Source organism: Bactrocera tryoni, chromosome 5, assembly GCF_016617805.1.
Source record: "Bactrocera tryoni isolate S06 chromosome 5, CSIRO_BtryS06_freeze2, whole genome shotgun sequence".
NCBI classification, from domain to species: Eukaryota; Metazoa; Arthropoda; class Insecta; order Diptera; family Tephritidae; genus Bactrocera; species Bactrocera tryoni.
The window spans coordinates 25,727,929-25,743,112 of record NC_052503.1 but is presented as its reverse complement, the minus strand read 5'-3'; the positions used below and the strand labels follow the sequence as shown (position 1 = coordinate 25,743,112).

General features: G+C 36.2%; 4 protein-coding genes across 4 annotated transcripts; 2 read left to right on the top strand and 2 right to left on the bottom strand.

Annotated features, from left to right (window-relative positions):
* The first annotated feature begins 472 nt into the window (after positions 1 to 472).
* On the top strand, positions 473 to 1,385 carry LOC120777920 (mpv17-like protein 2). The gene has a single exon (XM_040109504.1). The coding sequence runs from the start codon at positions 609 to 611 to the stop codon at positions 1,332 to 1,334; it is 726 nt and encodes a 241-aa protein (XP_039965438.1). The 5' UTR covers positions 473 to 608; the 3' UTR covers positions 1,335 to 1,385.
* Positions 1,386 to 1,715: 330 nt separating this feature from the next.
* LOC120777919 (integrator complex subunit 10) lies at positions 1,716 to 4,294 on the bottom strand. The gene is made up of 7 exons (XM_040109503.1): positions 3,907 to 4,294; positions 3,762 to 3,829; positions 3,455 to 3,707; positions 2,934 to 3,402; positions 2,538 to 2,869; positions 2,297 to 2,464; positions 1,716 to 2,234 (listed from the first exon to the last, which is right to left on the bottom strand). The coding sequence occupies exons 1-7, from the start codon at positions 4,036 to 4,038 to the stop codon at positions 1,788 to 1,790; spliced, it is 1,869 nt and encodes a 622-aa protein (XP_039965437.1). The 5' UTR covers positions 4,039 to 4,294; the 3' UTR covers positions 1,716 to 1,787.
* Positions 4,295 to 4,685: 391 nt separating this feature from the next.
* On the top strand, positions 4,686 to 9,192 carry LOC120779152 (DNA repair protein Rev1). The gene is made up of 7 exons (XM_040111370.1): positions 4,686 to 4,760; positions 4,825 to 5,632; positions 5,700 to 6,174; positions 6,236 to 6,515; positions 6,578 to 7,007; positions 7,067 to 7,964; positions 8,040 to 9,192. The coding sequence occupies exons 1-7, from the start codon at positions 4,734 to 4,736 to the stop codon at positions 8,203 to 8,205; spliced, it is 3,084 nt and encodes a 1,027-aa protein (XP_039967304.1). The 5' UTR covers positions 4,686 to 4,733; the 3' UTR covers positions 8,206 to 9,192.
* Positions 9,193 to 9,467: 275 nt separating this feature from the next.
* On the bottom strand, positions 9,468 to 15,178 carry LOC120779153 (staphylococcal nuclease domain-containing protein 1). The gene is made up of 4 exons (XM_040111371.1): positions 14,839 to 15,178; positions 12,444 to 13,281; positions 10,646 to 12,084; positions 9,468 to 10,197 (listed from the first exon to the last, which is right to left on the bottom strand). The coding sequence occupies exons 1-4, from the start codon at positions 14,932 to 14,934 to the stop codon at positions 9,784 to 9,786; spliced, it is 2,787 nt and encodes a 928-aa protein (XP_039967305.1). The 5' UTR covers positions 14,935 to 15,178; the 3' UTR covers positions 9,468 to 9,783.
* Positions 15,179 to 15,184: the final 6 nt, after the last annotated feature.

Here is a 15,184-nt window from a genome sequence, read left to right as displayed (position 1 = left end):
AAAAGAAATCAAACGATGTGAACACGAAGCATCGATAGCTGTTACATGGTTGCCATTTCCAATTTATAACGGCGGAATAAACATATTTGGCCCCGAATTGCCTTTATCGATAGCTTAAAATGATAACTTTGGGCATGTTTTTCTGAAACAACCAATCAGATATATATTTTCTTCGCAAACCCCCTCCAAATATGTTCAATGATGTTCTGCATATAGAAAAACTAGAATAAAATCCATGATAATCCATATAGTAAGAGTTTTTCGTAGCTTTATAATACGAAATTGCGAACACGTTACTCGAAATAATTCTATTTCAGTGTATTATTTACAGTTAACTTATAAATTTCGAAGCAATTTGTAACTATTAAATTAAAGTTAGAGCCGAAACTTAAATTAGATTTAAAGCAATTATTTTGCTTAGTTTTTACTAGAACACTCTGTCTTTGCAATCAGCTGATTACATGCGTATGTCAATCAGCTGTTAATTTAACCAAAAGTAAATAGATGAATGGATTTCGGAAAATCTTGTGACGAAAATGTGATAGTTTCGGTATAGAAGTGTTTTTAACATTATTTCTTGATTTACGCAAACAACGGGAACAAGCGCGATGTTTGCCCATATAGCATACAGACGGCCGTTGGTGTTGTTAACCCAAAGATGTTTCCTTAACGTAGCCCCAAACACAAAGAAGTTACCTCAGCTAAGCAGGCAACGACTGACGCCATTTCAGTCTCGTCAGTTCTATCAAAAACGTAGTGAATCTTCTACTGATGCAACCATAACTCAAAATATTTGGAACAAAATTTTCGGAAAATATTTGTTAGCTACAAATATTCTGAGTTCGGGTATTTTAATGGTAATTGGAGATTTGGTTGCACAAGAGATTGAATATCGGCGTCATCACAACGAGTTGGATGAATTCGATATCAAGCAAGAACGCTATGACACAAAGCGAGTTTTTCGTATGTTTGTGGTGGGATGTTTACAAGGGCCATTACACCATTATGTTTACAAGTGGATGGATTATGCGATGCCAGTTCGTAACGTGAAGAACACTCTTTGGAAAATATTAATTGACCAAATATTTATGTCACCAGCTTGCATTTTAATATTTTTTTATTCCGCTTGCTATCTCGAGCAGAGGTCTGTGCAAGACACAAATAAGGAGTTGTGTGATAAATTTCCAATTATTTATTTAATGGATTGGGCTATGTGGCCAGCAGCACAATATATAAACTTTAGATATTTGGATACCAAATATCGGGTTATGTTCGTAAACGTATGCACAGCAGTTTATAATATATTTCTTTCGTATATGAAACATGACTATTAATGTGAACTTTTGCTGTATTGCTTTAATATACGTGTGATATCGTACCTAATAGAAAATTTTGTTTTTAAATAAGCAATTGAGTAAATCGTAACAGGCTATACCAGAAATAAATTTCTGATGGAAATGGCATTGTTGTTATACAACAAAAAATTCAAATCAAATAAACGGTTATTCCACCAGCACGACTTCACGGTGTGGAATATCTTTATCACGCTCAGGATTAATGATATGGATAACTATAACACAATGTAGTTTTAATTTAATTTTTTAGAAATAAAAAAAATTATTTATTATAAAATATTAAATAAATAGCCATTCGTAGAATAAATAGCTATAAGAAGAATCCGCGTTGTGTTTTTTTATATTTATAGTTTATAAATATTATTTTCAACTTGTACTTATTTATTTATGCACAAATAAGCATTAAGCAAAAAATACACATTTGTATGCAAATTATTGGAATCCTACGTCATCAGTGACTGCAACACCGAACATGTTTCGCGCTAACTGCATATGTTCCTGTTGAATAAAATTGGCCATTAATGTTGTAAGTACCTCATTTGCTCTTAAAATCTGCTGCTTTATGATAATTCGGAAATCTTCACGGGCTCCTTTGTCAGCACCACGGGTACCAACGCGACAAACACTTGAGCCGGTTTGCGCAGGCGACAAATCAAACGCAAAGTCTTCATTATGTGCATGCCAAATATGCAAGAATTCTTCGATAAAATCGATTGTTATTATGTAGGTAGTAAATAAGCGATAAGCGAATGCTCTTCGCGATGTTATCAGCGTAAAGATTTGCTCAGCCATTAGCGTCTCACGCGGATATTCAAGTTGTAGTAATACCAATAAGTCACCCAGTATTTGATCAGGACAGTTAGGTTCGTAAAGCTTTCGCTGTAAAATAAAATAAATTTAATTAAAGATATTTCTGTTGTATATTTCTGTTTAATACTCACACTTAGGGTATTAATGATGGCTTTCGTACAGTACTGTATTAATGCTTTCTGTGTCAATGGTATAAATATCATATGGCGGGGCACCTTTAAAGTTAAATGTTCCAAATTATGTCCTTGGGTTGCTGGCAATTCGTCAATAATTTTGACTATGCATTCGAATCCCTGTAGCTGTTTAAAAATGTAATTTAAGATTTAAATTACTGTATTAAAACGTATATATAAGTAGGTCCAAACTACTTACCGTCAAATTTCCTTGTAATAGGTTTAAGCTTAATATTTGCAAATTCTGTACCAAGCTACTAGTTACTATCATCTCAGACATTAATTTCTTTGCCTCTTCCTGGTGGCCGAAGTATATCGCCAAATCAAAGAGAAATCGCGATATCCATGCAGCCAAAGGTAAGGTGAGTAGTAATTTGCTGAAATCACGTTGAAATTGCTCCGTATTTAAAAGTTGCCAACATTGTGCGGCGTGAACAAATGCTTTGGAAATATCTTTGCTTGTTGGTGTGGTTAGTGAGATCTGTGGAGGCTCCATACTTTGTACATCTGGTGCTTCCATTTTCCAGTCAACTGAAATTTATTGACAATATATATCAGTTTATAAAAAATTTATAATTTTTTTTTTTAATTTTACCTGTGAAACCTTCCACCAAAACATGATTAATTCCAGCATCTTCTGATTGTGTATAACAATTCTTGATATAACAATGTAGTGAATAAATAAATAAAGTTGTAGCATAAAAAAGCACTTGGGTACTGCCAGCTGGACTAATTGACACAATTTCTATAAGCTTATCCCAATAAACATTTTGGCCCCAAGTTTTATTGAACGGTAAAAATGTTTCCCAACGTAAAATTTTACCACACAACATCAAAACTTGAAATATCTTTTTCCATATTTCAGTGTTATCACACTTATTCTCATCATCAATTATCTGACGTATATAATATTCCAATGAAATTGTGAATAATCTGCAAACGAGTACAGGAGGCAGCTCTGGTGTTTTGTGGTAAATCAGTGGTAATGCCTCTTCTACAAGCATTTCTTGGTATTTTTGAGGATTTTGTTTCATGCCGTCCGCTATCATTTCTAGTAATCTTGGCTACAATACAAATAATTAGTTATTATTCAAAGTATGTCACTTCTAAACTTACCGAGTGTGTGATGGCAGCTTGTGGGAAACGTTTCAATATGAGTAGCAATAATTTGCATTGATGGATACTGTTTTCGGCATTATTAACTGTAAGCAATAATATTTTATGCTGCACGTCATATGATACATGCTGGAACATTTTCACGTAGAATTCTTGTGCCGGAGTAATTTCATTTTCTGGAGCTCGCAGAGCATTGGTCAGCTCATTTACTTCATTCCACAATTCCGCATTTTGGTTTTGAAAGTTTAACGCTCTACAAATAATTCTATTAAAATGTGCCTTTTAAAATGTCGGTAATATTACTTACATATTGCTAAAGCATTTCGCAGCCTCTTCAAAGTTTTTCGATTCTTTCTCTAGTTTATATGCTTCAAACTGAAATTAGAAATAAATTATAATATACATATATATAGATTATAATATATATGTACATATATTTGTTTTGCGCTTACCAATATTTCAAAGCTGGTGGGATACAATGTTTTTGCTGTTATCAACCAGGCCTTGGCTGATGCACCATCAGTGCTCCGGAGCTTTTGTGCCTGAGACACCAAATAACTTTCTTCAGAAGTAATTGTTTCCATTACTTATTGAAAAATTATAAAAAAAAACTGTTCAAAAAGTCAGGGTTCTAAGAGCAATCTAAGTTTTTTACAAAACCGGCAACCAGGAAGACTCGATTCAACAACAAATTAATTTATATGAAGAATCAAATGATGGAACCGTTTATTTCCTATAATGATGTTATGCTTGTTGGAAGCAAACGATGAACAATTAAATGAAGAAATGTTATAATATTTTACAGATTAGTTACAGCTCTACAAGAATTTTATCTGACTACAAATGGATATAAAAAAATAAAATTCAATGTTTCTCATAAAAAACCAAAACAACCTGAAGTTGGTTGTGCTTACAAATTCAAGTGCATGAAAGTACCCAGCAAGACATGGGAAGCGAAACTCCAAGAAATAATCTCTTAGTGTATTTCTTTTAGCACAGGAAAGTATAAAAGTTAACTGTTATGCTTGCTTAAGTTTTTATTTCTGAGCGTTGGCTGCTTAAAATGCGTGTACTTTCGAAACCGTACGGATTTGCTTCTGTCGCCTTTACAACGATTTCTATAAATTATCGATAAATATACAACTTTTAATAAGTCGATTTTTATCAATTTCACCATAACTGGTTGTGCAAAATGTGTAAACATCCATCTCCAAAAATCACATTATTTAAATTTTTAAATATAATATCATTCAAAGTTTTTTTTATTTTTGCTTCCAGTATGAACGCGAATGGGTTTGAACAATGGGTAAACATTAATAAAATGCATTTTTTCAGAAGAAAAATGTACATACTTAATTTGAATTATTTAGGGAGGCTATATGGAAGCAAAAATCACCAAGCTCGAGGAACAATTTTCCGCTGGTAGCAATCCCTATAGAAAATCTAATTTATTTTCTGGAATATCCATATTTGTTAACGGTTTAACTAATCCTTCAGCTGATGAGTTAAAACGAATCATGATGGTTCATGGAGGGATCTACCATCATTATGAACGTTCACATACTACATATATTATAGCATCTAATTTGCCAGATGTAAAAGTTCGTAATATGAATACCAGTAAAATTATAAGCCCACAATGGGTGGTCGACTCGGTAAAAGAAATGCGCGTATTGGATTATACCCGTTATTTATTGTATACAAATCAAAAAGTATCGCAACCAAGCTTAGTCTTTAAGAATGTTAAAAAGAGTGTTTGTGAGAATGATCAATCAAAAAAAGAAAATCACAACGCTACACAATGTAATAACGCTGTAGTTTCGCCCGATACAAGTACATTGACAGATGTTGATAAAATCAGTGGAAAAGATTTGGCGCGTACTGCTGTGGATCCGAAATTTCTTTCAGAATTTTATAATAATTCGAGATTACATCATATCGCAACACTTGGTGCTGGTTTTAAGCAGTACGTCTCCGATTTGCGTGATCAACATGGCACAAAAGATTTTCCAGCACGAAAGGAACTAAAGGAAAAACTAAATGTTGGTGGAAATCTAAACACTAAAACATCTAAAAAATATGTAATGCATATCGATATGGATTGCTTCTTTGTGTCGGTTGGCCTGCGGAAATATCCCGAATTAAAGGGTCAACCAGTGGCTGTGACACATTCTAAAGGTTTAATGTTCTTTAGTTTTCATCCATAAGTGTTATTAAAACTCTTTATATATCGTACTTTTTGCAGGCGGATCCAGCGCAAATGAAGTGCCCGTTCACCCTAGCGCTGATCGCAAAACTGAAATGGAATTGTTTGCAAAGCGTTTTGAACAACATTTACACAATAATATTTTATCTGAGAAGGTACGTGGAGGTTTCGAAGCTAAAATGTCACTTTCGGAAATTGCTTCTTGTAGCTACGAGGCCCGCGCCAAAGGTATACGCAATGGCATGTTTGTCGGAAAAGCTTTAAATTTATGTCCCGAGTTAAAGACCATACCTTATGATTTCGAAGGCTATCGTGAAGTAGCTTACACCTTATACGATACTATAGCGCAGTACATCTTAAATATTGAGGCTGTAAGTTGTGATGAAATGTTTGTTGATTTAACGGAGGTATTAGACGAGATGCAAGTGGAACCCATGGATTTTGTGCGTGCTGTGCGCGAAGAAGTGCGAGCAAAAACTGGATGTCCATGTTCCGCAGGTGTAGGTGGAAATAAGTCAGTATCAAAGTACTAATTTCTGCCAGTGAGATGTTAATTGGATTTTTTTATTTCGCAGATTGCAAGCACGTATGGCAACAAAACAAGCCAAGCCAGATGGTCAATACTTGTTGCTACCAGAAGTTGCTGAGAAATATATGGCAAATATAAAAATCGAAGAGTTACCCGGTGTGGGAAGTAGCACGGCTTATACTTTGAAAAATAATAATTTAGTAACTTGCGGAGATCTTCAAATGATTTCGTTATTGAAATTGCAAATGCATGTTGGCAAAAAATTTGGAGAGACGCTTTATCAGTTCTGCCGTGGTATCGATAATCGACCGCTGACTTATGGTCAAGTAAGAAATATAGTAATTAAATTGAGTAGAAAAATTAAGTACACATTTCTTTTTAATTTCAGATACGTAAATCTGTTTCAGCCGAAGTAAATTATGGTATACGATTCAAAGAATTTAGTGAATTGGAAACATTTTTGGGGCAATTATGCACTGAAGTGCACACTCGCCTTACCGACTTAAAACGACGCACGAAATGCATTACCCTAAAGGTAATGGTGCGTGCCAAAGATGCGCCCCTTGAGGCAGCCAAGTTTATGGGTCATGGCGTATGTGATCACGTGACAAAATCAGTTTCACTATCAGATTATACAAGCGATGTAGAAGTAATCATACGAACCGTAATTGCTACAATGAAGGCATTAACGATACCACCCAATGAATTGCGTGGCATAGGCATTCAACTTTCTAAACTAAATGATCCTAACGAAGGCAAAGCACATAAGGAGAATGCAATAATGAATATGTTTAGCAAAGTGGTGGAAAAGAAAAAAGGTGAAATGCTGTTTTTTTACATTAATACCAAATTACTAATTTTCAAAACTTTTTCTCAGACAAAATCAGTGAACCGTCCGATAATAATAGTGACTGTATTGTCATAAGCGATAATGCTGGTACCACAAATGCCAATGTGCCAATAATAAGTAAGCCAGCATCAAATGAACACAAATACGAACAAAACAATAAAGATATTGGAAAGCGCACTCGGGGTAAGGCCACTAGTGTTGTCTCGGAGAAGAAATCCAAAAAAACACCTGATATATTGGACTTGATGCAAAAGGCCAAACAAAAGCAACCAGTTGTATCTGTAAGTAACGCTGCGACTATTAATAATTCCATACCGAAGGATATCGATCCAGATGTTTTTGCGGCTCTACCAGCCGACATACGTAATGAAATTTTGCAAGCTCATAATGAAAGTATAAAACAAACAACGAAACCAGTTATGCCAGTTCAACCGCCAACCAATTCGAATTTAAGCATTCTCAACGAAAGTGATTTCCAACCATCAACGTCCAAAGCAGCAGAACACAGAAAACAACGTAAACAGCTGCAGAAATTACAAAAGCAACAAGAAAATCATCCATACGAACATAATTCATCAGATGTGCCGCATGTTGATCCGGAATTTCTAGCGGCGTTGCCACAAGAGTTGCGTATGGAACTTGAGAAGGAATATGCGCAGCTACCGGGAAAAAGCAAGTCACCTGATCTTAAGAAAATACCTAGCACACAGACAGCTGCTAATACTGACGCACAGCGGCCGGAAATACAAATATCTGCCGACAATATTTTCATGCAAGTGAATTGTAAAGAAATGATTTTAGCTTGGTTAAAGAGCGCCGACAAACCAGAAGCATATGATGTTGATTTAATTGCCAAACACGCCGAAGAAATGGTCAGTGCTGATGAAATTGATACACTATACACGCCGCTGATTTATCTCTGCAAGTACGTTTCCATTGCTTATAATTTAATAAGATGTATATATATATATGTATATAAAATATTTATTTCATTTTGAAGGTTAATAAATCACCAGAAGAGTAGTGGTACACCCAGTGATTGCGTGTGGCATAAAGCCTACCTTGACATAATTAAAGTAGTTCAGAAGAGAATGGCCGAAGCTTATAACGGCCGTAGTCTGTTTTTGGGCGCGAAGTTGAAATGTGATAATTGTGATAATTCGTAATTAACATATTTAGAGCTTTCCTACTCTCAAGTATTAAGCACTTCACCACCAACCACTAAGTGGTAAATCTGATGGCTCATTGTGGTAACTGACTTTGTTGGGAGTCGTAAAGTAACGTAAACGGCTACGAATTCGCTGGAGTTTATGGGGTAACTACCTTATCACTTACACAAACATTTGAGTGGCACAAAGCATTCAGTGAATGTTGTAAAGTTATCGAAAACTTGCCTCAGCGAGGTGTCAATCTACCTCTGTTAAACATAAGAAAACATTGCTTGAAAAATGTCATGTTGGAACGTGAGATTGTGAAACAATCTGGCGAACGGTGCTCCAAAAAAGAGTGTATATTTGAAGACGATAACAAAGATTTAAATTAAAATATGTCAGTATGCAGTTTTTTTTTGTCAGCTTGGGACAAATCAGATGGTATTTACAAAATACGTTGAATGAAGTGACCAGCACACAATAATGCGGTGAAATGAAATTGCGCACAACAATGAAAATGGAATTGAAGAATATCCACTGAGTTTATAATTTGCGTTATTGACTTGCTATCATGTTGCGTTTGAAAAAATCTCATTTGTCTTCATATTATCCCTCAACCTTGTACTTATTTATTTTTTTTTTTAATATGTTTCTTTTTATAATGTGATATATTTATCGTTTGACTGTATATATGTAGTATATTATTTAGAAAAACACTGAATTTAATTCATAAAAAGCATTTTCTCATTGTTTTAATAAAAAATCATAGTAAAGAAAAAAATTTATAATCATAAAAGTTGGATTTTTGTTTGTTTGTAATAGTTGATTTTGTAGTTAAATTTGAAATGCTTTCATTAATAGTATGTTTTGTTTTGTTTTTTGTAGTGTAACAGCATACATAAGCAATGATATACGTAAGTGCGCAGCATTGAAGTTGTATTTGAAATTCATTTTCTCTTCCACATGCTTCTTTTAAACTGTTTCTTTTTTAATTGTCTCTAATTACCGTCCATAAAGTGGGAAGCGTAAGGATATTTTTAGGCATATAATAGAACGTTTTGTCATAAAAAATTTGGATTTTATTATTTTACAATTTTCGTGGCCATGGAAGTATATATATTTATATGCGAAGACTGTGTGGCTACTTCAGCATTTCTATAATGAGACATTGATCGTATATCGAGCTGTATATAGAGTGGAATTGTTGTCGACGTTGTTGCGCAGTGTACAATTTATGTGAACGTCCTGTTGTTATTTGCACAACGATATCGATTTAATTTTTTGTACATGTGTTGTAATTTACATGTAAATTCTGAGCTTTTTTATTATATGTAATTACTACATATAGTTACTGAATCTCTGCTCGAATTTTCTTTTGATTTTACTCCACTCGAGAGCATGTTCTGAATCAATACTCGTCTTTTCATTGTATTTTTTTTTTATTTTTTTGTTTTGTATTCTTACTATACCTCAGTTTAATTTCATTTCCATTATATTCTTGTATGTATGTATGTAGCTATGAATGTTGTTGTTGTTTTTGTAGGGCGGGTATGTGGCAGACAAACATTAAAAACGCTATCGCGCACGTCCGTTTTAGCGGCTGAATTCAGGCGCATCGTCCTGGGTGATGTCACCATACTTCCAGATGACCAAATGTGCAGCCAAGGCAGCTTGTTGAGCGGCTCTATACTGCTCCACCAAATCCTTGAGTTTACGTTCGCGACGCTTCTCGGCTAACACATAACCATCGGCTACCAACTGTTTACCAATGTCCACATTGGTGGCTGGATCATGCACCGTTGCTAATGCCGGCCCAGTGGCAGGTTTTAGTTCGACATTCAATTTAACAGTACGATTGAGCACATCCTCGGCAAAGATACGTAAGGCTTCTTCCTTGTCTTCATTGTCGGAGGGAAGTTGTACCAAGGCCAGTGCATACTCCGTTGCGTACGGCCTGTCGCTGGTGAAGCCGGCTGGTAGGGAGGCCAAACGGCTTGTAGGCACAGTCTGAAAATGGTAGAAACTCGTAAGATATTGTATTTAATATATGTATGTCATATTATAGTGAAATTGTTGCGTGATAACCGAGCTTCACTGCACACATAATCTAATCCCCTAACATCTACCGTTGGCGGTTCAACCGTTTCGTTATCTGTGGCGTCACGGCGTTACATAACAAAAATATATTGTTTCTACACCATCAACCACGTCCAGCAATCGGATTGAATGACGCTACAGTCAAAATGACGATAGGGTTTATGCTCACGACAAGCAATGATTAGGCAGTGAACAATGCCGATAAGGCTTGCCCGATTTTCTCGCTATTTTCTCTAGCAAGCTTATGACTCATACGTTACACTTTGAAACGGTAACGGATCTAAGGAGCGTGCAATAATGACAAACAAATATAATGATTGCATAAAAAAGTATATTAACAAATTTTGGATATGCTTACCTCCTTGTTGCCGTAGTCGATGTAAAGCACGGTAGCGTTGTTGCCTTGCAAACGTTCGATCTTGGCACGATACCACTGATTATCGGCAGAAAATTGCGCTGCGCACACATCTCCACGTTTTGGAGTGTAGGCACCCACGATTGGTGGATTGGATTGAAATTCAGCGTGCAATTTGGCCATCATCGCTTCCAATTTGGCACCATTTTCCACGGCTTGTGCAAAGAAAGTCAAATCGGCAGTAATCTCAGTTACAATAACATCTTCATAATGAACTTTGCGTTCTACGGGTACTTTCTCGTCCTTCTCCTCTTCAACGACGACGGGTTTCTCCTCAATTACTTGCTCAACGTAATTGGCCCAGATGTTCTTCTTAGCCGCCTTGGCACGATCTTCGGCATTCTTAAGCTGACGGTAATATTCAGACTTTTCGGCACTGAAGTGCACCTCAGCAAGACCTTCCTCAACCAATGCAACCGACAAGTTCACATTATTGTCCGTCCAAAGCCAACCGATAACGGAAGAGCCGGCTTTATCGGTGGTATCAATATGTACTGATACATCACGTTGAAGAACGCGATCACGTGTGAATGCTAACGCCTCCTCACCATAAGGTTCGCCATCTTGAGCTGGGACATGTGGGGAGCTTAGAGCAGGGCGTGAAGAACGCGGACAAGAAATGCCAGCCAACAGGAATGTTACCAGACAACTATCTTTCGGCACATACAAACGCAGACGTGAACCACTAGCGACGAATTCAACAATAGCTTCGGTACGTAAGGCACGTTGCCAAGAAGGAAGATACTGTACTTTGATACGGGAATGGTCAACTGTCAAATCATTGATACGCAATGGCACATTATCTTTTTTGCCAAACATGCCCTTTTGACCCTTAATAGCTTGACTCTCGGCAGCTAAAAGCTGATCGTACACTGAAGAACGTTGATCATCATCTTGACGATGACGTACGCAGGTTGCTAAACCCTTAGCAACCATAGCTTCAGCAACATTTTGTCCGCCAATATTCACGGTATAACAATATTTCTCTGGGAAATTATCGCGTGCTGGCGAAATGTAATCCAAGTTACATTGCACTTTTTTGTTGATTAACTTTTTACGCAAAAATTCACGAGCTTCGAACATGAATGGAATCTCATAAAGCGGACGGTAGTTCTTACCGCGTAGAGGTACACCAACCTCACCATCAGCGCCGACAACTGAACGTTGGTCACGTGGTGGGCGTATCGAAGAGAAGAACACTTTCTTAACTTGTCCATTTGACAGGCGTACACTAACGGCATCCCCGTTGAAAACTTCTACCACTGTGCCGGTGAAATCCTTCTCCTTAGCATTAACAGTAGGCGCCTTGGATTGATAATCATGCCACAAACGTAAACGCTTTTCTTTAGCAGTTCGCTCGGCAGCACGCAACTTCTCGGCTCCTATTTAAAACAGGATAATATATGTTTTAGGTACACACATGTAAATTTGCATTTATAGATAGATAAACTCGTAATAGTAATTTTACAAATGTACAAATAATAAAACCTTATTCATTCATACATGTGAGTTGAAATTGGAATGTCGACGGGGTGAAATGATCTTTTTGCTTATAAATTTAAACGCATCAAAATCTTGGAGTCCGTCTTTAATTTAGCATCACATTGTGTTAAACAAAAGCAGTTCAATGATATTACAAATTAGTGCTTTAGTAACACAAAATGATGCTTTCGTTGCTAACAATTTGCGAAAATCTATCAATAAACATCAATTTAAATAAATGTATGCTATCAAAACTTACCGCTCTTCATTACGGCCATAGACCAGTCAACACATTTGGCCAAACCTTCGCGCAGCAATGATTCAGCAATGTTGCCCTTTGGGAACAGAATCGTACCAATGAAATTTGAGTTGTTTACAGACTCGAGACGAATTTCTACTTCGCGTTGTAGCAATCGTGATTCTACATAGAAACGGGCTTCATCGGCAAAAGGAATTTTCACGCTTAAGTCTGGTTTGCCATCGGCATCAAGTTTCACACCTGGACAACGGATTCCCGAAATCATCAATGTTATGTATTGGAAATCTGGCAGGAGGAAGGCACGAACCGTCGAACCATCTCGAACATGTTCGATAATCGCTTTGACGGGTTTACCACCATAGTATTCAACGATATGGGCGGGATTCTCTTGAGTCCATTTAATATGGCGAACTTTTTCAACAGGTGGCACATGTGACCATTTACCGCGATTTGCACTTTTGGCTTGATCTTCCAACTCTATAAGTCGTTGCAATTCGCTGGAAGGTCTTCCCTCTCGACGAACAGTTACATATCCCTCACGCACCATGGTTTCAACAACATTTTCACCAGATTCCGCATCCTTGCCCAGCCATACGAAACCATATTCTCTATTAGAATTGGCAGGTTTTTCAAACGAGAACAAAACTTCTTCACCAATGAGTTTCTTTCTTAGAAATTCACGTGAGTCCCAGGCCCATGGTTCATCCTTAGTCTCATCACCTCCTGCACCGGGACGACGTGCTAACTTGGGCGCAAGAACGTAAGAGAATGTAATTTGCTTTTCCGGTGGTGGTGCGCCTTTTAATGCACGAATAACCACAGTGTCTCCCGAAAGTACCTGTTGAGAATAAAAAATTATTTATTATTTATACACATATAACAAGAAGGTTAAATACAAATTGCAGGTATATTGAAATTACTGGTCTTCCTCACTGGTATGTTGTAATTTTTTTAGGCATGTGTTTTAACATGAAATGAGTGAAGTGTGCTGCAAAAAATGAACAGCTTAGGTATTTTCTGCGCCATCTATATTTCATTGTGTGTAAGCAGTGAGGATCGACAGAAGTTTTTTTGATAGAGGAGCACGAAAAAAAATTTGTCAACTTTTTTGCATTTTAAATTTTTTTCTTGATTGTAAACTATAATAATTATAAATAATAATTTATGTTTACGTAGCACAAAAACGAATTATTTGATTCGGTAGTTGTGTAAACCTTTAACACTTGTGCACTTCGGCACATGAAGTAAAAAACAAATACGAGAGTTCACACTTACAATTTGATTAAATATGAAATTGCAATTTCCTTAAGTTAACTAAATTGGTCCTTACAAACATTATTCTAATTACAGACAAAACTTCGTTAATCTTATCTAGTATTGTATGAATGTTTTGAGTTGAACTAAAGTCATGGATATTCATAATTATATAAAATATGTATAAGAACACTTCTTCAATTACCATTAGTTTTTACTCTTTGTATCCGAGGATTTTTATGTTATAATCAAAATAAATAAATAAATATGAATTCTGTAGTGTATATTATTTTGAAATAATACCAATGTCGAACAATATATTCGAATAAAAAGTAATATAAATTTGTAAACTGTAAAAACCGCATAACAAAATGCGATCATTAAATATAGAAATTTAAAAAATGAATATAGATTTGTGGAATAGCCAATCTGTTATCTATTGAAACATTAAAACTCTACAATTGGTTTGGGTTGAAAAGTTATGCTTGTGAAAAGTCCTATAATCTTGGATATTATGTTAAAATATGTATGTGGTAGCAGCATTTTTATCGAAATTGAGGTTATAAACGAACTATGAATTCTGAAAGCGGTGAGCAGGCAAACATCAAAATTTGCTGCTGCGACGATGTTAGGGGCAGCGACGCCAGCTGACGCTGCCAATGATGTGCTTGTTTGGTAAATACAAGTGAGAAATAATGCAATTATTCAACCGGCAAATTAAGTATTGTATGCATATGGATAATAATTAACAATGCATGGCTGTTTCTGAAGCCTTCGACGCAGAATCCTTTGCTGAAGTCATTCAGTATATACGCGTACATATATGAAAATACCAACAGTCTATTTCAAAATCTGCCAAGTTGGCACCTCCATGAAACTTTCATTTCATGTATTGCTGTTTGTACTGCTCACTCACTTTTTAATGTCTATATACATATCGCATTCACACATACATAAAAGCAACTCTGTCGGCGTATTCGTTTGTCGTCAGCACGCTGCCTCAATTTCATTCACTTTTTCTTACCGTCCCTTAAATGAAAATCTTCAAACACCAATATCTTTTAAATTTAATTCAAATTTCCCTGCCTTTCATATGTATATTAAGTAAAAAAAAATAAGATTTTGAAATTATTTTACTGACCTGTTTCACAATACCACGACGTTTTGGTGCCGACGACGCGGAATCACCATCCTTATTTGTCGCCGTGGCTGGACTTGTCGATGCGGGTCCACTCATTTTCTTTAATTTTCAATCACTTTTTAGAGCGGGTGTGTTAGCACTGATAATTTATAGCGAATGCGCTATTTAATAAACTTTTTTCTTGCTTTCTGCAATTAAAATATAATTGAAAACGGGGAAAAATTATTCCTCTGCTTGAACTCGATGTCCACCTATCTGCTTCTGCTTCGTCCGTTCCACGTTTGCACGAGTACGAACACACCACCGCCCGTGAAATTTTGCTTCGGTTTGACAGAAGCTGCAACGA